The following is a 22,950-nucleotide window of genomic DNA, read 5'->3' on the forward strand; positions in this document are numbered from 1 at the left end:
CATAAATTGGCGGTTGACCAATCAACCTTTTGTCTATTGTTTGCAGTTTCAAATCCCCTAAGAAGATTAACAAATATGTTAAAAACTAAAAAAAAAAAAGTTTTTATAAATATAAAAAAATAAAAATATAAAAATTGGAATTACCATACAATGTTAAAATTAAAAAAAAAACAACAAAAAAAACTCACATATGTAGTATCGATACATTCATAAAAGTCTGATCTATCAAAATATAAAATGAATTAACCGAAATGGTAACGGCACAATAAAAAAAAAAATCGATTGAGGTCTTATGGCTGCCACGCCTAAAAAAAATGCTATGGGAGGCGATCAAAACATTGTATCTATCTCAAAAAGGTATCAATAAAAACATCAGCTTAGGTCTTAAAAAACAAGCCCTCATACAGATCAATCGACCGAAAATTGAAAATATCTCATATTACATATCTCACAAAATGGCGACATAAGCAATTTTTTTTTTTTTTTTACGAATCACAGGTTTGTTTTTTTTCACCACTTAAAAAAACCATAGCATGTTTTGTATCATCACAATCATACTTACCTGTAGAATCATATTGCCAAGTCAATTTTATCTTATAATGAATACTGTAAAAACAAACCCCAAAAACCAATGACAAAAATGAATGGTGTCATTCAAAAATACAACTCATCCTGCAAAAAAACAAGCCCTCATATGGCTATGTCAATGGAAAAATAAAAAAGTTATGGCTCTTGGAAGAAGAGGAGGAAAAAACAAAAGAGCAAAAACTGAAAATCGTCATACTGTAAAGGGGTTAATCATCATTACAGATTGTGATTCTTTACTGTACGAGCAGTGAGACTATGGAACGCTCTGCCACGTGATGTTATAATAGCAGGCCTTGATGCTTTTCTAGACTGCTGCAGCCAATCAAAGGCCTCAACAGCCAGGCGCTCAAAGAACTGAACGCAATGACTTCCTGACTGGTGCCGACCACCGAAGTGGTCTGTGCTAGATCTACAGGGGTTAGACATTATGAGTATGTCAGTTTATTGTAATAAGCCTTCTCTGCCATTTTCAAATTGGTTTTAATATGGCTGAATGCATGAGGTTAAAGGGAAGGTGCCGCAGTTTTTTTTTTGTATTAATAATTATTGATTATATAATCAGTTATTTTTAATACAAAATTAAATTCACTGTTTGAACCGTTTTTTTATTATTATTATTATTATTATTATTATTATTTTAGTCAACAGCTGGGGGCTGCCATTTGCATTTGCTGGTGTGTAACAGCAGTTACACACCTCAAATACGGCAGCCCCTGTACATAGGACTCTGCAGTCGGCCTCCGACTGCATATGCCGCATTGAAACAGCTTTAGCTGTGACCTGGGCACGCCCACTGGGCTGTCCAGGTCACACCTATGGGAGGAGATCGGCGTCATCTTTCTGAAGCCCACAGCTATGCTGTGAGCTCCAGTTTCCCCCTGGATGATGTCACAGCAGTGGGCGGGGCCTTCTCCTCCACCAGGAAGCTGCCTTGTGCTCATGCTGCCGACTCCAAGCAGGAGATAGGTTGTGTGAGAGCTGAGCGGCTGTATGATTGAGCTGTGGAGATGGGGAGGGGGAGGGGCACAAGAGACAGACAGACGCTGGGGTACAAAGACAGACACCTCGAGAGCTGCGGTCACTATTCTGTTACATGATGACACAGAATAGTGACCGCAGCTCTGGAGGTGACTAGAGGATAAGACACAATGTAAAAACAGAATAGTGAGTGCAGCTCTGGAGGATAAGACGTGATGTCTTATTCTGCAGTCACCTCCAGAGCAGCATTCACTATTCTATTACATGATGACACAGAATAGTGACCGCAGCTCTGGAGGATAAGATACAATGTCCAGTCACCTCCAGAGCTGCGGTCACTATTCTGCTGTTACATCTGGTTTTATCTGCCAGAGCTGCGGTCACTATTCTGCTGCTACATCTGGTTTCATCCTCCAGAGCTGCGGTCACTAATCTGCTGTTACATCTGGTTTTATCTGCCAGAGCTGCGGTCACTATTCTGCTGTTACATCTGGTTTCATCCTCCAGAGCTGCGGTCACTATTCTGCTGTTACATCTGGTTTTATCTGCCAGAGCTGCGGTCACTATTCTGCTGTTACATCTGGTTTCATCCTCCAGAGCTGCGGTCACTATTCTGCTGTTACATCTGGTTTTATCTGCCAGAGCTGCGCTCACTATTCTGCTGTTACATCTGGTCTTATCCTCCAGTCACCTCCAGAGCTGCGCTCACTATTCTGCTGTTACATCTGGTCTTATCCTCCAGTCACCTCCAGAACTGCACTCACTATTCTGCTGTTACATCTGGTCTTATCCTCCAGTCACCTCCAGAACTGCACTCATTATTCTGCTGTTACATCTTGTCTTATCCTCCAGAGCTTCGGTCAATATTCTGCTGTGACATCTGGTCTTATCCTCCAGTCACCTCCATAACTGTACTCACTATTCTGCTGTTACATCTTGTCTTATCCTCCAGTCACCTCCAGAGCTGTGGTCACTATTCTGCTGTTAAATCTGGTTTTATCCTCCAGAGCTGCGGTCACTATTCTGCTGTTACATCTGGTTTTATCTGCCAGAGCTGCGGTCACTATTCTGCTGTTACATCTGGTTTTATCTGCCAGAGCTGCGGTCACTATTCTGCTGTTACATCTGGTCTTATCCTCCAGTCACCTCCAGAGGTGCGCTCACTATTCTGCTGTTACAGTACATCTGGTCTTATCCTCCAGTCACCTCCAGAGCTGCGCTCACTATTCTGCTGTTACATCTGGTCTTATCCTCCAGTCACCTCCAGAGCTGCGCTCACTATTCTGCTGTTACATCTGGTCTTATCCTCCAGTCACCTCCAGAACTGCACTCACTATTCTGCTGTTACATCTGGTCTTATCCTCCAGTCACCTCCAGAACTGCACTCACTATTCTGCTGTTACATCTTGTCTTATCCTCCAGAGCTGCGGTCAATATTCTGCTGTGACATCTGGTCTTATCCTCCAGTCACCTCCAGAAGTGCACTCACTATTCTGATGTTACATCTTGTCTTATCCTCCAGTCACCTCCAGAGCTGTGGTCACTATTCTGCTGTTAAATCTGGTTTCATCCGCTGCGGTCACTATTCTGCTGTTACATCTGGTTTTATCTGCCAGAGCTGCGGTCACTATTCTGCTGTTACATCTGGTTTCATCCGCTGCGGTCACTATTCTGCTGTTACATCTGGTTTTATCTGCCAGAGCTGCGGTCACTATTCTGCTGTTACATCTGGTTTCATCGGCTGCGGTCACTATTCTGCTGTTACATCTTGTTTTATCTGCCAGAGCTGTGGTCACTATTCTGCTGTTACATCTGGTCTTATCCTCCAGTCACCTCCAGAGCTGTGGTCACTATTCTGTTACATGATGACACAGAATAGTGACCGCAGCTCTGGAGGTGACTAGAGGATAAGACACAGTCTAACAGCAGAATAGTGAGTACAGCTCTGGAGGATAAGACGTGATGTCCAGTCACCTCCAGAGCTGCAGTCCCTATTCTGCTGTTACATCTGGTCTTATCCTCCAGTCACCTCCAGAGATGCGCACACTATTCTATGTCATCATGTAACAGAATAGTGAATTCTGCTCTGGAGGTGACTGAAGAATAATAATTTCTAAACTACTGAAGGTTCCAGTGAAAACTGTTGGGGACATAATCTGGAAGTGGAAATTACATAATTTCACCATAAACCGGCCACGACCAGGTGCTCCCCGCAAAATTTCAGACAGAAGAGTGAAAAGAATTATCAGAATTGTTGTCCAAGAATTGGGCCAAAATCACACCTTAGCAATGCATGCAACTAGTTTCATCCATACAGGTGTCTTGAAGCGGTCATCACCAACAAAGGCTTTTGTGCAAAGTATTAACTTAATTTCAGTAAGCGTGTTCAATACTTTTTCTTTGTGTCATTTCTCATTATTACATGCAATTTAATTTATGGACATCTATGGTTTGCTTTCTTAGCCTGTGTGGATTGGAAGGGTTGTTACCGACATCTGGTGAGAATTTCATGTCAATGGCACCTTTAGAAATATATTTACTTAAAAAATTGGTCACGTGTTCAATACTTATTTCACCGCTGTGTGTGTGTATGTGTGTGTATATGTGTATATATATATATATATATATATATATATATATATAACATATACATATACACACACACACACACACACACACAGAGCAGATACATGGTATAATGGACATTTAATAAACAACAAACAAACTGAGCTCAGAGAGTGAATCCTTAATTAGTATAGATAAGAAGCACAGAAATGTTTAGCCACTAGTAAGTAGGTATGTAATTGTGTGTATCTCATTGGCTTCAAGATATATCTGGCAGGCGGCAAGTCCATCTTCATGTAGGATGTTATCCAAAGCACACAACTTGTTCTACAAAAGAATACTTAAAGAAAAATAAAATACAAGTTTTGGAATGGCCAAATAAAAGTCTTGACCTTATTCCTATAGAAATGTTGTGAAAGGACCTAAAGCAACCAGTTCATGGAGAAAACCCACCAAGATAATTGAGTTAAGGGTGTTCTGTAGGGAGGAATGGGCAAAAAGGGAAATGTTTAGATGCAGTTATTGCTACACTATTGTAACCACCTTGTGTCACACCTGATACTGAAAACAAAGATTCACATAATTTTTAAATTTACAGACTTAAAATACAAAGTACAATATTTTGACTCTTTTGTTTGATTAGGTTGTGGTTATCTACTTTTAGTACTTGTGTGAAAATCTGAGGTATACATACAGTAGTTACCAACATTACTGTTGGTAGTAAAGACATGTTTGAGCCCCACCCCCATGCCATTCAGAAACACCTATCTTCCAATTAGATCTACCCTATTTTTTATTTCCACCCCTATTTGGTCCAAGACTGCCAAGACTGTATCTGCAAAGATAAGGACAGTTCTGGTGAATTTGAGACTTTTGGCAGCTATGTTTATATTGTCTATTGAGTCATACAAAGTTCCTTAAAGTAAGGACCTTAAAAGTGAGTGACTTAATGATTCCTATGGCTCATAATTTATATATTAGTATGCTGTTAAGAGATTCAGGAGAGAGCCAAGTGCTGTGTGCAGCTAGTGAGGTTGCGGAACTGTATACACACACAACACATATCTCTATGTGTAAATGAAGAATAATGCTTCTGTGTGACATGTGTGATCAAATTAAATATCATTTTCTGCTAAAATGTTTGCTTCTAATTCCTTAAATACAAGAACCGTGCTATGTTTCTACATTCTGGTTAACTTTTTTACACTTTATAGACAGGAAATCTGTCAAGCAATGTGTTTATCTACAATGTGAATACCTGTATACACGCCAAAGGAAAATGTCTACAGGAGATGTGTTTGCACCTAGATGTCATGTTGATTACTGCCAGCATTCATTAGAAATGGCCTGAAGTAACCTTCAATGAAAAAGGTCACTGCTGAAAAGATGATTCTGTTCTGTACCCACCCTTCATACCCACCTACTTAATCACGTTTTACTGGCATGGGAAGGTTAATGAACTATCTCTTCTCATTTACTTCTAGGTAAGGACTAACCGAGGTTTTCTTACCAACAAGATGGGACTTCTTTCGTTCCTACGACAACATCTTGGACCATCATGTCTGTTCTTGGTTCTTCTGGTCATGGTACTTGTATGTCCAGGTGAGTATGGCTGCTTACTAATCTACAGGGTTCACTTGCTTACTTTATTTTCAAAGGTTTAATGTACAAATTTCCAGAAGATTATAAAACTTGATTCCAGTTGCTCTGTAGAGAAAGTTGATATTAATAAATAATGCTAAGATGCTGCTATTATATTGTGAATATTTACTACTAACAAAGAAACAGCCACACAAAATACAAAAGTGAATTTATATATCAGAACACAAATCTTGTTCTCAATTCTCCTTTACTATCAAAAATCCAAATTCTATGTAAATTGCCTGCAAGACTTTAGAAATAGTGAAAAACAGTAAGATAGTGATGCAAGGTTGTCGGCTTTGGCTGCGTTAAACATCAAATCTTTGTTACTCCTTACAGCATAGATCTTAATATTCAGGGATATGCCTCATTCATTATGCAGTGTAGAAATTGCATTGCCGGTTGTTAGTATAGATAAGTCAAGGTCACCATTTATTCTCCTGTAGATTTGTCCGAATTGAGTGATAATTCCACATTGGACAAATCCATATTTTCATGTCAGCCAAATATTTCAGATACAGTTGTGGTTTACTGAGCATCCAGACAGTTCCCATTGATGAAAGATGTCTCAGCTAGGTGTTACCTTTAAGTTTATGATCTGGACAACCTCGTGGTATTATTGTTGTCTACTGAGAATCTCTAGGCGTGTTCTAGAGCTGCAAGTAATATATAGTACTATCTGTTACTTATGTATATATTATAAGAAATAAAGACCACTCTAAAATGAGCTATTATAATATCCCAGTGTACTACAAAAAAACAAAATGTTCTTTTACATGGGCAGATAGATTGTCCGTCAAGAGAAATGATCAACAACATAGAAAATCTATTAACTCTCATTTATATCTATTTAAATATTTAACAATCATAAAGTTTTCAAAGAATTTATTGTGCAAAGTTTTGTTTCTCCGACCTTCTACAATTTCCATTCCAATAAATAGGTAAATGCCTAATTACACAAGGAAATGTGGTGATGACAATTTTTTGCATAAAGGATGCAATCAATGACAAATGCACACACCTATTGTCGTTTGATCGCTGAGCAGGTTTAGGCACTGATCATACGTATTAATGATCATTATTGGCCTGTGTAAATGGCCATTACTATACCATGTGCTTATATAGCAGCAATATATGCATACTACCATATACTCTGTGGGGTTTGCTGGCAAAACTGGACTTACATAAAAGTGTGGTGCAAAATAGGGGGCATCTGTCATCTATTAAAACTGTATTAGTATTTTTTAGCTCTGCATGCATGTCTTTTTGATGGGAAGAGAAGAGTAACCACTACCGGACGCCTCTAGTGGCAGGCCCCTGGGAATATATGGATTGAGGGATCAAATTTAACATGCAAACTTTTTTTTTCCTCAACATTGTCTATCATTGAAGATGGCCTCTATACATATAAAATAGTTGGTCAAAATCAGTTGGTTCGGCTGGCTTTGTTCTTATGTGTATCTTACCAGGAATATATCACCTAAAGAGCCTGCAGCATTCAAGAATGGACACATCTGTGTAAAGTTAAACCTTTATTTATTTTAGTTTTGGAGAGGTGCAACTAATGCAAGTTCCCTGACCCTAGTAATATACTCACCAGAGGCCGTCTTCTGCTGTTTGCAGTTCTGCACCGGTCCCGATCCGCCCTCTTGTGACCGCAACCTCTGACTGACCGGAAGTCAGAGGTAACTCTCACCTTCTCTCAATGTAAGTCTATGAGGGCCTCATTCTGGCCTTTTTCTGGCTCTCATAGACTTACATTGAGTAGTGACTTCTAGATTGCAGGTCACAACCTGCAGAAGACTGACCGGAGTGGCACCGATAACAGAAGAAGACGGCGGCTGGCAAGTATATTACTAGAGGCAGGGAACTTACAATAGTGATATCATTCCAGTGGTAAAATAAAAAAAAATGCTGGAGTGGTGCTTTAAATATACAAGAAACTGGAAGAAGATGCTGAAGTCTTCTTAGTGACATCATGTTTTTTTTTTTGTTTATAGAGTCTACAGTGACCACCACGAAGAGGAATATAGAATTGTAAAGAGGTGGTCTCAAGTTCTTATGCAGTTACAATTGCAAAGTAAAATCAAGCAACTTTGCAATTTACTTATTAAATATCTTCTCAGTTCTCGATAACAGAGGAACTTTAATTCTAATGTCTTCAGCTTGTTGTCTAGTTACTGACCACCATGCTGTCTTAAAGTGGCCGGTTACCTATGTAAGAAGCTTGTTCCGCTAGCAGACTCTATACTAGCCAGATTGGTGGATCTGACCAGCTTTAGTTCCCTCTGCTTTTTCTGTACCCACGAGGCAAAGTTGCCTTTGTTAGTTGTGTAACACAGGTGCTGGAATGCAAAGCACAGAGACCACGAGGCGGGAACAGTCAGGGGTTGATATAACCACTTTATATGTATAACAATTATTTTAAACGGGGTTAGTAACAATAGAAATAAACAGTAACTTGAAATAACAAAAAGGAATTTTTCAGTAAGTAACAGTAAAGTTCTTTTCTGTAATGCGGTGCACCCAGTCGTGGGAGTCACAACGTAAGTCCTCTTTCTATCTATATGACCCAAGCGGGGGTCATCGGTTGTTCCTGCTAGGCCACAAGTCTCTTCCGGATATAGTCAATCAGGTCCTGTTGAGTCTCCCACGCACCAACCGGCCCCCTCCCAACCTGAAGTCCTAATCCCAACTGTCCCCGGTACCGTAAGTGAAAGTTGGAGATGACGGCCCTGCTCACTCGCGCTGTTCCTCCACTACTGCTAGCTTGCCTCTCCAGTCACAGTCTTCTCTCTGCTCTTCTCGGCTTGACCGTCAACGATAGTCTCTCAGGCTTGGGGAAAGGGGGTCCAGACTTCGGCTCTTGACATGCGATGTCAGATCCCAGGCCAACATGCGCAGAACTCGGGGCACTTTTGTGATGGGTCCGGACCTTATCAGGCGGCGTCCGGCACTTAGCTGACGCAAGCCTCCGGCTGAGGCCTGTCACGCTGGGCTCTGCGGCACCTCTAGAGCACATCTGCTCTGCAGCTTGGCGCCAAATCTGCCTGCGGTTTGGCGCCCAGGGCTTTTATATTCAGGAAATCCTTCATGTGGGTCACCTGATCAGGTCCGGCATCTGAATTTACTCCCCCTTTGAAATCTTCTAGCGCAACTTGGTTCCGGTTGATCTTGTCTGGCCAGCAGATGGCAGTCTTTCCTCCATAATGGCACATCCTATAAGAGTTCTCCTGAAGTTTTACTGTCTTCTGCCACAGTTGCATGGGTCAGCACTCATACTTGTACCAGTGGTGCAACCATAGTTTCACTGCCACTTTGAGTTGTCAGTTTCCAGGAGTGCATCGCCCCCAGCAAAGCAGGAAGTCAGGGGCTGGGCGCGGTGCACTCTTGTAAAAAATAAGCTGAGACTACCCTTTTAACATAATAATGATCAATGCTCACAGTTCAAAGAGCTTTAGTGTAACAGATAAACCATGTCTACAATTGCCCCAAGGTAGACTCACAGACAGGTGGCTTGACCTGCAAGTTTTCACAACACTAGTCACACTTCACATGTAATAAACACATCTATCCAGATTTCAAACTTTAAAAGGTTATTGAAAAGTTGGGAAAAAGAAGAAACTGCAAATCTAATAAAAATATACAATCAGTATCCACTACTTCAATTCCCTAATCACCAGTCACAGCAGTCGCATGTGTACAATATACGCTGCAGACCATTACACAACTCCATGGAGTTAGTCAATTCATATTGATTGACATGTCTCTTACATGTGTCTACATAAATCATGGAGAGTGGGGTGGGAAGAAGCCATCCAGAAATTTGATTGGACTAGTCGGGTCTCTACTTATAGTCCCCGGCTGGTTTTTCATACTGTGGTTTCTATGAAACAATGCAATGTTTCAGAGTGAAAATACCTGGCTGTAATCACACAACCAGACTCTGATTGATGCTGCCCGTGGTTGACGGCAGCATGAATCTAATGACAGGTTTCCAACAATCTGCAAGAGAATTAATAGCTCTATGGAAGAAAAAAATAAGCTTTGACTGCAATAAAGATATATTAAAGAGAATCTGTCAGAAGGATAGACCCCTCCCCCACACCAAACTATTTATATGGTCTTGTTGCTCTGCCTTCACACCTCTACTTATGCAATCTGTTTCTCCCTGATTGAAAAATATGCAAATGAGCATTAGGTGCTCTGGGAGTGTCAAAGCACTTCCCAAGCCTCTGGCTGTCCAGCTTTTTTCCCCACCAAGCACCACCTTCCTTTGCTTTTCTGACAGCCCCATTGCGATGTAGTTAAACCAGTGACCTGTCAGTCAAGCAGAGGAAAGTGGGGTAGGACGATATGTCACTTACTGGGCTGCTTGATACAATCACTGCTATATGTGCTGCAGATCTAGCAGTTCTCTGAATGCTGAGCTCTTTATAAGCCAGGCTACATCACTGATTAGCAGCTTTTTGTGCATGCTGTGCACACACAGAAATCTGCCAACCAGTGGTGTAGGTGGAGTTATACAGAGCTCAAGAATATGGAGGACTACAAGGCTGCAGATTTACTAGTCCTTCAATAATGCTTGGGCTGGGCTGATAAAACAAGGATTTTATAAAATGTACAGTGAGCCGCCCAGGAGCCCAGTGAGCCGCCCTGGAATCAGGGTCTCTGTCTCTACATTATGCTGTTTTTAGATTAGGTGGCAAAAACCTGGCAAAAGATTCACTTTAAGAAATCACCACTCAATAATTAATCAACTTAAAATAAAAAAGCAACACAATTGTGTTTGAGGGTGGACATTCATTTTAGGTTTGTCTCTGATGCGCCCCCAGGGCCGTGGGGTACTCGGCAGCCGGGCTTTCAGATGCTTGGGGGAAATCACGGTGGCTGGCCCGGTCCGTGGCCCAGGGCGGTCAACAAAATGGGGAATGATTATATTTATAGGGGTTTTAGAATAATTCGTGACGCCACCTGTGGATTCTGGTAAGAGCTTACCAGCGCTGTGGCAGTCCACTGAGGCTGATGTTAGGGGCAGCTATGATGGGACGGCTCCCCGCAGGTGGAGCAGGCCTCAGGGTAGTGTAGAGGTGTAGAAAGATGGTGGAAGCAGGAGAGAGACTGCAGGACGGTCCCAGAGGAAGTACAGGCACACACACAAGGGCAAACTTCAATACCTTTACTGGTGGTGATGCAGGTACGGTCCAGGGCACTCAGGGCGAAAGGTACATTTCTGGACTCTACCCAGTGAGCGGGTGTAAGGCCTCCTGATCTGTGTCTTTTACTCTCTAAGCTTCGGGCCTGCCTGGAGCTAGGCCTGGCTTGCTTACTGCTTCCTTCTTGTACCTACTGACCTGGCGGTAGGGTTTTCTCCTGGTTCCCACTATTCCTGGTCGCTGGAGCCTTAGTGGTACCTAACCCTGTTGCTGTGGTCAGCAGTTGGTTAACCTGGGACTTGTAGTTCTCCAGGGATTCCGGTTGTTCCTACGGGTCATAAAGATCCCTGTAGGCGCGGACGTGGTGTCCGGTATATAAATCGGGGTGAGCTTACTATGCTCCTCTGCCCCCTTAGTTCCACTTGCCTTTGGCCGCTTGGGGCCCTCACTAGGCTTCAGGGCTGCTGGAGGCCTAGCTTGCCTCACACAGCAGCCTGCGTGCAGCTACATCCTGTCTCTCTGCAGACTGAACACTGACTGAGCTGCCTGGCTCCACCTTCCCTTTATATATCCCTATCAGGGCTCCCTCTGCTGTTATGAGGTGGAAGGTGGAGGTGTTTGCATGTAGTGAGGGCCTCTTGTGGAGAAATCCATCTATGCACCCTTCTAGGTTCTGTGTCACCAATGAGCAGCAGGGGCGCCACATTACCCCCTAGTAAAACTCAGTACTCCTGGACTGAAGCAATTTTCATAACAGGTTAACAATAACATTTCTTCCCTTTATGGGAGGCACTTTTCTTGAACGTTGCAAAAACATAATCAATAATACACATATATACAATAGTTAAAGTTTTTGAGCAAATGTCAGCGAGTCCCCTAACAGGGTGTCCATTTCACTGCATAGGTAGCTTTAGAGGCACTCCAGGGAGTGCAATTATGTACAAGGAAACAGTTTGTGGGCTGCACACGCACATTAGCAGCAACACAACTTTACGTTCTGCAATGACCAGTTTTGATGAGATCCCTCCTCGGGTATGTCCCTCTCATCCGGGTAAGCTGGCTTGTGGGGGACCTGCTCCAAACCCCGAACGAAGGTCCTGGGCAGGCTGCAGGACTGGTGCAGGACCACTGGTTTGGCCACGCCAAGCAGGTTTTAGTGGTGGTGGTCTTGTGAAAACCACCAGGGGGCACCTCAGGAGGTGCAAACTACGTACAATGGTGGGACCGCTCATAGTTCACGGACTCCAAGTTTAGGTTACATGAGAGCTACCGGGAAACTAGTAGCTCAAGGGCGCCCCCTCCTGGGCTGCGCCTGGTTATGGGAGGTGGGTGACCCGTCCTGGTCATCCTCCCATTCAGTCAGAGTGTCCTGTTCCAACAGTTCCCTCACCCTCTGAACATTTACGGCATGCTGTAGAGCCATGGGCACCATCCGTGCCACAGCTCCTGCTGGTGCGGCGACTGCTCCTGCCTGAGCTGCACCGGACGAAGAGACTCCTGCGGGGGCATTGTTGAGGGCCGCGGCGTTCTGCTGGGCTTCGGACATTGCTGCGCCCCCCTAGTGAACCGTGGCCTACCTTCTTTACTTTTCTTCCGGTAGGCCGCAGCTCCGCAGGCGACTGTCTTCTTTCAGGACCTTGCGTCGCTTGCGTCTGACGTCAGGGCGCTCACTGGACTCCTTCCAGGACCTTGCGCTTCCTGGTTCGTCGTCGCGGCGTGGGGCGTGTTCTGGGCTTCGCGCGCTTCAGCAGGTACGCCTCTCAGTTTCCCGCGATTACGCCCTTCTTCCCGCGCGGCAACACAGTAATGGCGGCGATCTTCGCCACAGTTAAACACACAGTTCTTATTAAAGGCGCACAGTACCCGGTGGCAACGGGCACAATACTCCGTCGTTGCAGCGGGCACGAAATCCTGTTCGTGACGCCAGAAGTTGACGCGCCCCCAGGGCCGTGGGGTACTCGGCAGCCGGGCCTTCAGATGCTTGGGGGAAATCACGGTGGCTGGCCCGGTCCGTGGCCCAGGGCGGTCAACAAAATGGGGATTGATTATATTTATAGGGGTTTTAGAATAATTTGTGACGCCACCTGTGGATTCTGGTAAGAGGTTACCAGCGCTGCGGCAGTCCACTGAGGCTGATGTTAGGGGCAGGGCAGCTATGATGGGACGGCTCCCCGCAGGTGGAGCAGGCCTCAGGGCAGTGTAGAGGTGTGGAAAGATGGTGGAAGCAGGAGAGAGACGGCAGGACGGTCCCAGAGGAAGTACAGGCACACACACAAGGGCAAACTTCAATACCTTTACTGGTGGTGATGCAGATACGGTCCAGGGCACTCAGGGCGAAGGGTACATTTCTGGACTCTCCCCAGTGAGCGGGTGTAAGGCTTCCTGATCTGTGTCTTTTACTCTCTAAGCTTCGGGCCTGCCTGGAGCTAGGCCTGGCTTGCTTACTGCTTCCTTCTTGTACCTACTGACCTGGCAGTAGGGTTTTCTCCTGGTTCCCACTATTCCTGGTTGCTGGAGCCTTAGTGGTACCTAACCCTGTTGCTGTGGTCAGCGGTTGGTTAACCTGGGACTTGTAGTTCTCCAGGGATTCCGGTTGTTCCTACGGGTCATAAAGATCCCTGTAGGCGCGGACCCGGTGTCCGGTATATAAATCGGGGTGAGGTTACTATGCTCCTCTGCCTCCTTAGTTCCACTTGCCTTCGGCCGCTCGGGGCCCTCACTAGGCTTCAGGGCTGCTGGAGGCCTAGCTTGCCTCACACAGCAGCCTGCATGCAGCTACATCCTGTCTCTCTGCAGACTGAACACTGACTGAGCTGCCTGGCTCCACCTTCCCTTTATATATCCCTATCAGGGCTCCCTCTGCTGGTATGAGGTGGAAGGTGGAGGTGTTTGCATGTAGTGAGGGCCTCTTGTGGAGAAATCCATCTATGCACCCTTCTAGGTTCTGTGGCACCAATGCGCAGCAGGGGCACCACATTTCCACTCATATTGGTCTAATAATAAAACATCTGCAAAAAAAACAATGGTTTTGCCCTTAACAGCTCATTAATTTCAGATTTCATTTAAGTACATATAAGATACCGCAACAACAGTGTTTTCACTTCCACAATGCTTTATACAGGACTAGTCAAGGATGTATGGCAAAAAGTTTTAAACAGATGAATTTTGAATGCTGTTCCCAAGCAATGATAAATATGTAATATATTTCTAGATGTTTCAAGTGGAAACAAACTGCGAATGATGCTTCAGAAAAGAGAAGGTGAGTCCGTTTCTGCTTACAGTATAATCCTAAACTTAAAGAATTGCCCTGTAATCTTTCTATTGCCAACACAACAGGACACTTACTGACGCGCTCTTTTGGCAGATCTAGTTTAGTAAAAGCGTGGAGTCCTCTGTTTAATAGCTTTGCGTTGTACGATTCCACAGTCATTTCTCCTAAAAGTGTATAAATCATTTTAGAATTGTGTGTTATCACTTAGAGGTGTGACCCTGGCCAATGACCCTATCAGATTGTGCGTGGGCCACACCTCTTTGACAAAGCAAATGGTAACATCCAGTTGTCAATTTATTCATAATAGAGGAATGGCACAACACAGAGTTAGGACAGACAATGACGTTAACACAGAAGAGATGCTCCAGATTACTTTATGGAGGATAATAATTTCTACTAAAACTGATATCTCAGGAGTTTCGACAGTTCAAAATGAACATTGTGCAGCAAGAATAAGAGACAGGCTCAGTTATTGCAAATATAGAGAAAACATTCTTCATAATTTGGGTCATGGGCAAGGATGACTAGTCAAGTTCGGACTGGGACAAGGTATTTTTGTGCTCCAGGCAGATGAGGCCATTGGAGCCCCCCTCCTCTAACAGGACCCCTATCGCCCTTTCCCAAATAGGTCAGTGAATCAGGTAACAAGCTTTGACAACTACTCTCACTCAGATTACCGCCACAGTCAGTAGCATATATAAACATTGACATTTAGTACCTTATAGGGGATATATTCTCTGATTGGAGTTGTTCTCATCCCTTTCAGCTCCATCTGGTCCAGACATCATGATCAGGACTTTGTCATGCTGCACATCAGTGTATGCAGCTGATTAGTGCTCATCTGCCCCTGCATTGCCAGCGCTCATATCTTCAATTGTATTTGCGTCTTAAAGATGAAAATGCAATTGAATGCTGGGAACTGGATAAGCATCTGTTGGTTTGCCAAGCCGGCTGTCATTGTAACAACCAGTTTGGGGGAACCAATACAAAGCGAGTGAATCCCATCCCTGCTTGCAGGCCGAACGCTGGGCTATGTTAGTGACTCACTGACACTGTTCACCTGTGTGTCTGCGCTCTGGCCATCACTATGTAGTGACTCACTAAGAAATGTGCAGGGCACCCCCCAGACATAGTTAATTGTAATAATATTCTTTTCAAATTGCGCCCCCCAACACCTTCCTGAGGGACATATGAGGTAGCGCCCTACACGGTCGCTTACCCTGAGTCCTGGCCCTGTGTCCTATGCATACATAGGAAGAGACCTGCAGAGTGAGTTGATAGCAGCTGATGGGAACCTATCTCCGTGACTAGTCATCCTCACCACATATTTTAAAGTACGTGTTCACTAAAGGTATGTGCACACAACATCTTTTTCAGGCGGATTCCGCCTGCTAAAAACCAATGAGAATATGCCGGGGTCTAAAATGCATGTTACGTGTATGCTATAAGGGTCTGTTACTCATTCATGCTGCCTGTGGTTTGGACAGCATGTGTCATCTTTGCAGGTTCCCTTTAACAACTATTCTGATGACAGACATGGCATAACCCTTGGATGAATATTTCAGTTAGTGGAATCTATAATATAAACAGGGATGTGTCCTTCTGTCCGAAGTGATAATATCTATAATATAACCGTAGATGCATCCCTCTGTCCGAAGCCTCTATAGATTGGCTAACAGTCTGGCTCCAGACAGAAGAAAACATCTGCTGTTTCAGGTGAGAGGGAGGAGGACGAGGCCGGGGTGAAGGACTGTGGTGACTGAGATCGCGGTTTGCGGAAGCGCTCACCGCATACCGCTGACTCTGGCGCCATTAGGCTACATACCTCGCTCTCCGGCGAGTCTGGAGGAGGAGTGTGGCGCCGGAGTTCGCACATGTGCATAGCGCGATCTCCAGCGCTATTCTGTTGGAGACAAATTTGCAGTGTGCAAATTTGTCTTCAACAAAATGGCGCTGGAGATTGCGCAATGTGCAGGCGCGAACTCCAGCGCCACACTCCTCCTCCAGACTCGCCGGAGATCGAGGACGCGCTGCAAGGGAGAGGGGGAAAAGGTGCGTAGTAGTGTATTTTTTTTTTTTGGATGGATGGGGGCGGCACATAACAGGATGGGGGCACAGGGGCAGCACATAACGGGGTGGGGGCGCAAGATAGGGGCAGCATGTAACAGGATGAGGGCGCAGGATGGGGGCAGCACAAATACCAGGATGGTGGGAGCACATAACAGGAGGGAGGCAGTACATAACAGGATGGGGACACAGGATGGGGCCAGCACATAACGGGGTGGGGGCACAAGATAGGGGCAGGATGAGAGACCATATACCAATAAAAATGCTCGCCACTTGGGCGTAGAACGGGTTCAATAGCTATTTACTGTATATCTGTGCACAGCTTTTTTTTAATTTGATGTCAAGTAGGTCATGTAATTAATCTCAGATTTTCAATTCTATTCCTTATTGCCTGGAATCAGCTAAGGAACCTGCAAAAACGATTGTATCTGTAGATGGGAACAAAGCCAATGAGTTTCTGAATACACTAAAGCGATCAAAGCGCCAGCTCTGGGATAGGAGTCGCCCTGAGGTGCAGCAGTGGTACCAGCATTTCCTCTACATGGGCTTTGATGAAACAGTAAGTTGTGCTAAATGCTGCATACTATCTTTATAGATTAAAATCATGATCAGTCCAGAAATGTTCATTATCTGACATTTAGATATCTCCTGAAACTTGCTTATGAATGAAACTAAACATGAAATGTGGCAAAAGAGTATTAACCTAAATATCCACAATTTTCTACTTCTGCCCAAGTGAGCTGAGGTGCAACACTTTTAATTTACTTTTCTACTATATCTAATTTCCACTACTTATTAATGCTTGGAACTTGTGGGATATTAAAAAGATGAATCTCATTTAACAAAATACTCATCAATCAATGTGAATATTTTAGAGGGTGTTTTCCAGGTAAATTTGTTTAACCCACTCATGACCATGCGATTTTCTGTTTTAGCGCTTTAGTTTTTTTCACCCCTTCTTCCCAGAGCCATAATTTTTTAGTTTTTCCGTCAATCTGGCCATATGGGGGCTTGTTTTTTGAGAGACGAGTTGATCTTTTGAATGAAATTATTCATTTTACCAAGTAGTGTACTGGAAAATAGCAAAAAAATTCCAAGTGCGGTTAAATCGCAAAAAAAAGTGCAATTCCACAATTGTTTTTTGGGTATTTTATTTAACATGTTCACTACATGGTAAAACTGACCTGGTAATATGATTCTGTAGGCCAGTACGAGTTCGCTGATACCAAACATGTATCGTTTTTTTTTTATTTAAGTAGTGAAAAAAAATTCAGAAATTTGTATGAAAAAAATGTTTTTGCTTGTGTCACCACTTTCAGAGACCTGTAACATTTTCATTTTTCGGGATCTGGGGCCGGGTGATAGCTTGTTTTTGACATTTTTCTTGATACAATTTTGGGGTAGATACGATGTTTTGATTGATTTCACTAGTTCTCTTAGGAGACTTGAAGCTGTGATTATCCGATTGCCTGTGCTACGCATAGCAAGGCTTCAGCACCGCTGATCAGTAAATGTTTACCGACTGGCAGTCGTTTAGTGCCGCCAGTCAGTTCATATAAACGGACCTTTAACGGCTGAAGTGGTCACATTCTGTAGCTGGGACATCATTTTTGTAGATATGTTGTCAACAAATTATATAAATTAGTAAATCAGCTCTTTTCACACCATGTTTGCCATTCGTCGAGCATAGTGGTATTATTTACACACAAAAAATAGTATAAATGCTTATACACATCGATGAAGTGTAACCGTACACCATACTTTTCTCAACACAGAAATATGAAGACGATGCAGATTACTGGATGAACCAACGCCGTGCTGGGACGGAATATTATGGAGGTTTTCACCACCACCACTATGATGAAGATGCACCAATTGGACCACGCAATCCAAACACATTCCGACATGGAGCTTCGGTGAATTATGATGATTATTAGTCCTATCCTGAAAAAAAAGAATGCAGTAGACACATCTCTCTATCTCATTGGCAATAATATATTCTTTAGCAGTGAACCTGTGGGGTTAAAAAGAACAGCTACGATCCATGTAACTGATCTGTTTATGGTCTTATACTTTAGTCCTGTTGCATCACGCATATCATAATTTGTGCAGGGTCACATTTAGTAAAGCTAAAATATAGTTGTGCAAATTAGGCTACTTTCATGTCACACTTAGAGCCCTATCTCACAAGTATACATTGGGAGGATCTCTTGATGTATACCCCTGACGGCACTCTTTTGGCCTACGTCAGGTGAAAGGAGTCCTACAGATATGTATTGTGTATAGCAAGAAATGCCAGGCTTAACGTCACACCTTAGTGATATAAGGAAAACATTGATGTTTCTGACACACAAAGACAAATGGTGCTTGTATTCTTTTATAAGTTTTCATTAAAATAAAACATCTGTATATGTAAGGATGGTTGGTTTCCTCTTTTTTAAGAAAGTGATGCAAAGTACCAATAAATGTAGCTGTGAACTTTTAATGTCATATCACAGATTAAATCTATAGAGCATGTTGGCCAGCATTACTTAGGCTGAATTCGTACGTCCATGATACCTGGCCTGACCGGCGAAGCTCGTGAACTAAGCTGACTGCTTCATACATGCCTAGGAACAGTTAGTCAGGTCTAGTTCTATTCTGGACTTTTCGGTGCCTCCAGTGACTAGGTCTCACAACATCATAACATGGCATGAGGCCTAGTTATTCTTCAGCGCTAACTAGGCCTCATGATGTTGTCAGGCCTAGCCAGCACCGGAGAGCTCTGAGGCATGACCAGAGCCAGAGGGAGAGGCTCGGTGGGCCAGACAAGTGCTGGGGAGATACATTACTTAATTTTTATTTTTTTTTCAATTCAAACACGTTTATCAAGCTTTGGGGTGGGGAAACTTCTAGGAAAAGAAATGTCTTTAAATGGCAAATTCAATTTGCTTAAAATATATTAAAGCAAATCTGCTGCATCTGAATTTGGTTAATTGACTTATTTCTAATTTTACTGGATTCAGCAGACAAAGTAAAATTGTGTTATATATTAATTACGGATATTCATTTTATTCTGAATTCTGTACCATACATTGCATAAGATTGCATCAGCTATTGTGCTAGAGTTTCTAGATAACATGCGCTATTTGTGTATTTTTAGTTCAGTGCCATATGCAGAAGAACAGGTGCTATATGACAGGCCTATAAAAGCCCATGTTAGAGACGGTGGGGGTTCTTGCCATTTCACAGGACACTGAACGAGGATCTGTGTGTGAGACAGCTGCTGATGTAGGCCCAAGGAGACACGTTCTTTACCCGGACACATGGTGTCATCCTGACACACATGCTGGACACAGACAGACGTCATCTACCATTCAGGATCCCAACTATTAAGCTAATTATGGACAAATGGACAATCACTCTGTAACTATATAACTATTTTATGTAACTATTAAAGTCATTCTTTTTAATGGAGAATCCAAGAATAAATCAATACATTTTTTATATAAGAATATCGTGATATTGATACTTTGATCAATCACATCTGATAAGAAGTCCTCGATAGAAAAAATATACAGAAATAAGTATTTTTTTTACAAATTGAGAAATATTTTTAATTTTAGAATGAACTTTCACTACATGGCGAGACCCAGACATTATATCAGTCAGTCGGATGAAGACCGAGGTGAAAAGCTTAGGTTTTGATATATTTTGGTCAGATGTTTAAAATTTTTTAGGTTATGTAGCACCCTGAGGATTCGGCTGCTACAGGGGTATTACACCTCAAGCCAGAGGTGTGGTATTCCACTCCCGGGTAAGGATGGAGTGTGGAACTGAGCTTAGTAGGCTGCATGCACTACATACATCCCATTTCCGGGGGACAGAACAACGGTACTCCCACCAGTATATGTGCAGGTACGACAGCGTCTGTCCCTGGCTGGAGTGGGAGGGGGGTGGAACATCCCAGTAGTGTAGGGGCAGATAGGGGGAGTAGTCTGGGTAAAGCTAGGAGCCCATTGGGTGCTGGTCACCTGGGTTCACACATAGAGGGAGTATATAAGGTGGGCACCATCTTAGGACAGGGTCTTTTTAGTCAGTCAGTCTGAGGAGGAGCAGAGCAGAGGAGCTCAGCCAGGAGGGCTGACGGGGAGCTGTGGCTCCGGCTGGGCCCAGCTCCAGAGCCAAGCCTGCAGAGGAGAGAGGAGAAAGAAAGGCCCAGAGTGGAAGACCAGAGGGAACCCTAAGAACCCAGAATCAGACCAAAAAGGGTGAAGGGTTGGCGGACACGGGTACCGGAACCCGAACTGGTGGAGGCCACTTATCCTCAGCCAGGAACCGGAGGTCGTGGTCAAGATTTGCCACGACCCTCACCAAATCCACCAGAAAGGCACACCAAGCATAGGGTCAGGGAACCCAGAGGAGGTTTGACCACTAAGAGACCCGAGGGAGCCGGCCAAAGGTGGATCCCTGGTGGGAATGGCCAGAGACAGAGAGGGAGAAGGGAGCTCAGGACCACGCTCCGGAACTGCCTGGGGGTTAGCCGAGTCCAGGACCTGGTGGACGCAGCACGGCTCGGGTGGTCACTCAAGGCCAGAGTGACTGAGAGAACACTTGTGAGTAAAACCCCTGAAACTGGCTCTCCTGACTCTGACTCTTCTTACTGCACCGTCACAACCCCCCTCATCTTCACCTGCTGCCCTGAGGCCATACCCCTCCCGTTGGGGGTTATACCACCACGCTGCACATCCTTATACACCTGGCCTCAGTGGACTGTTCTGCAGCGGCGGCTTCAAAGCCGCACTCAACGGGTGGCGTAGTCGATCAAGTTAACATCTACTGCCTTAGACTGCCACTTAGTTTGACACCCTGGGCACGGACCGGGTCACCGCCACAAGGACTACTACCCCTACCCAGATCCGGCTCCGGGTATCCCCTGAACATGGCCCAGGGGGTGCGTCAACTTTGGCGTAGTCGGCAGGATTACGTGCCCGCAACCACCGGGTACTGCGTGCCTGAAGAAAAGTTCGCATTTACCTCAAAAAGAAGTCTCCCGCCGGTTCCGGAGGGTCCCCGCCATCGGACGCCATCTCGGATCGGTTCCCGCCATTTGCCCGTCATCTGCAGTCTTTTCCCGCCATCTGCAGTGTTTCCCGCCACTGGGAAGCGATTCCCGCCATCTAAGAAGATTTCCCACCCTGGCAGAGCGGACGCCATTATGGGCGTGCCAGAGGGTGGCAAGAGACCACCTCCCATCGTGGGCCAGGTCGAAGAATGGCGCCAAAAGCGGAGACCGCCCCCACCAGCAGAGACTGCAATGATTGAGATGTCCATCAGTGTGAGAGAACTGCCCCTGGAGCTGACAATCACCAAGTTGCCCCGGAACCACCCTGAATGGGGGCGGAGAGAGAACAAAAGAGAGAAGATGGGAGCAGCTTGGAGGAGTCTAGAGAGAACACACCCGGAGATGGAGGGAGAGTCAGGCAGCACCGACCCTGTGGTCAGGAGCCTGTTGCAGGCCGCCACTCCAGAAGGCCTGCTGGAAATTCTGGCGCAGCTCCCCGGAGATCGGGAGCGTGCACAGACCGCGCTGGAGGGCCTCGCACGGAAGATGGCCCGGGTACAGCAGGAAGCGCTGGCGGAGTGGAGCAAGGAGATGGCCCAGCAGGCTGGAACCCGCCAGCGAAGCACGCCACCCATGACAAGGAGCATGTCCGCCTCTGAGGAAGGTGCAGGAGGGACGACGGCCGGAGACGACGCCGCGGAGGGAGTTGAAGGAAAGGGAGCAGGTAATGGGGACGACAACACCCCGTGCCCGAGGGTCGCAAGCCTGCCCCAGCTCCCCGTCGCAGAGCCCGAGACCCCACTCACCACTCACGTTGCTGCATCGTCACCGCTCCGAGCTAGGCCTCAAGCGGCAGGAGCCGCGGCCACGCCCCCTGCTACGTCATGCGCCTCGACTCAGAGCGCGGCCAAGCAAGAAGCGCCCCCGGCCTGGTCGCAAGGCCAAGTACCCCCGGGCGCCGCTGTCTTCACAGCGCCCTCTACCTCCATCATGCCACCGGTCTGGTCGCAAGGCCTGGTAGACCCGGGCGCCGCAGCCTTTAAAGCGCCCTTTGTATTCAGACTACCTTCGGCCTGGACGCAAGGCCAGGAGCCCCTGGGCGCCGCAAACACCACAGCGCCCTCTGCCTCCACATCACCCCGTCTGGGCGAAGACCGCTCCGCACAAAACACCACCCAGGACGGGCTGCTCTTCGTGTGGCCACCTGAATATATTCATCCTCGATTCCGGAGGGAACGGCCTCTGGATGAGCCTCTAATTCCGGCTCCTGCGCCCGCCAAACTCGATCCGCTTCCGTTGGAGGACGCCCAATTTGAGTGGGACCCTACCGGTGAGGACCTGATGGGATTCACCGAGGAGACCCGGGCAGCCGCAGCCCAGCGTACGGAGTGCTGCCGGCAACAATTGGAGGTTTTTGCTAAGGAGCGACGAGAGAGGCGGGTCCGCGAGGAGCGGCTCCAAGTCCAGAGCGCCGAGCAAAAGCGCCGGGCCCGCAGAAACCCCCGTACTGCCCACGGTCCCCGTGCCAGCGGGACTGTAATAAAATTCCAAATGGAGCACGGGTGGGGTTTTATACGGGACCACAGAACCCCCGGCGACGTCTTTGTCACCCGCAGAGACGTAGAAAGCCATCTGCCGGA

At 45.5% G+C, this 22,950-nt stretch overlaps 1 protein-coding gene across 4 annotated transcripts in view; it reads left to right on the forward strand.

Moving 5' to 3' along the window:
- Positions 1 to 18,682, forward strand: part of ECRG4 (ECRG4 augurin precursor) — a 58,851-nt gene extending 40,169 nt beyond the window's left edge. The window contains exons 1-6 of one of the 4 annotated variants that reach the window (XM_073670506.1): positions 1,487 to 1,554; positions 5,346 to 5,502; positions 5,616 to 5,733; positions 14,140 to 14,187; positions 16,668 to 16,825; positions 18,042 to 18,682. In XM_073670506.1, the coding sequence (XP_073526607.1) occupies positions 5,494 to 5,502; positions 5,616 to 5,733; positions 14,140 to 14,187; positions 16,668 to 16,825; positions 18,042 to 18,203 (495 nt within the window). In that variant the 5' untranslated portion in view covers positions 1,487 to 1,554; positions 5,346 to 5,493 and the 3' untranslated portion in view covers positions 18,204 to 18,682. Of the gene's footprint in view, positions 1 to 1,457; positions 1,555 to 4,880; positions 5,069 to 5,345; positions 5,503 to 5,615; positions 5,734 to 14,139; positions 14,188 to 16,667; positions 16,826 to 18,041 lie in introns of those variants that run through there. The other 3 variants (XM_073670508.1, XM_073670509.1, XM_073670507.1) reach the window with 3 other exon arrangements.
- Positions 18,683 to 22,950: the final 4,268 nt, after the last annotated feature.

Source organism: Phyllobates terribilis, unplaced genomic scaffold, assembly GCF_046119375.1.
Source record: "Phyllobates terribilis strain yellow unplaced genomic scaffold, ASM4611937v1 Scaffold_2__4_contigs__length_985480577, whole genome shotgun sequence".
NCBI classification, from domain to species: Eukaryota; Metazoa; Chordata; class Amphibia; order Anura; family Dendrobatidae; genus Phyllobates; species Phyllobates terribilis.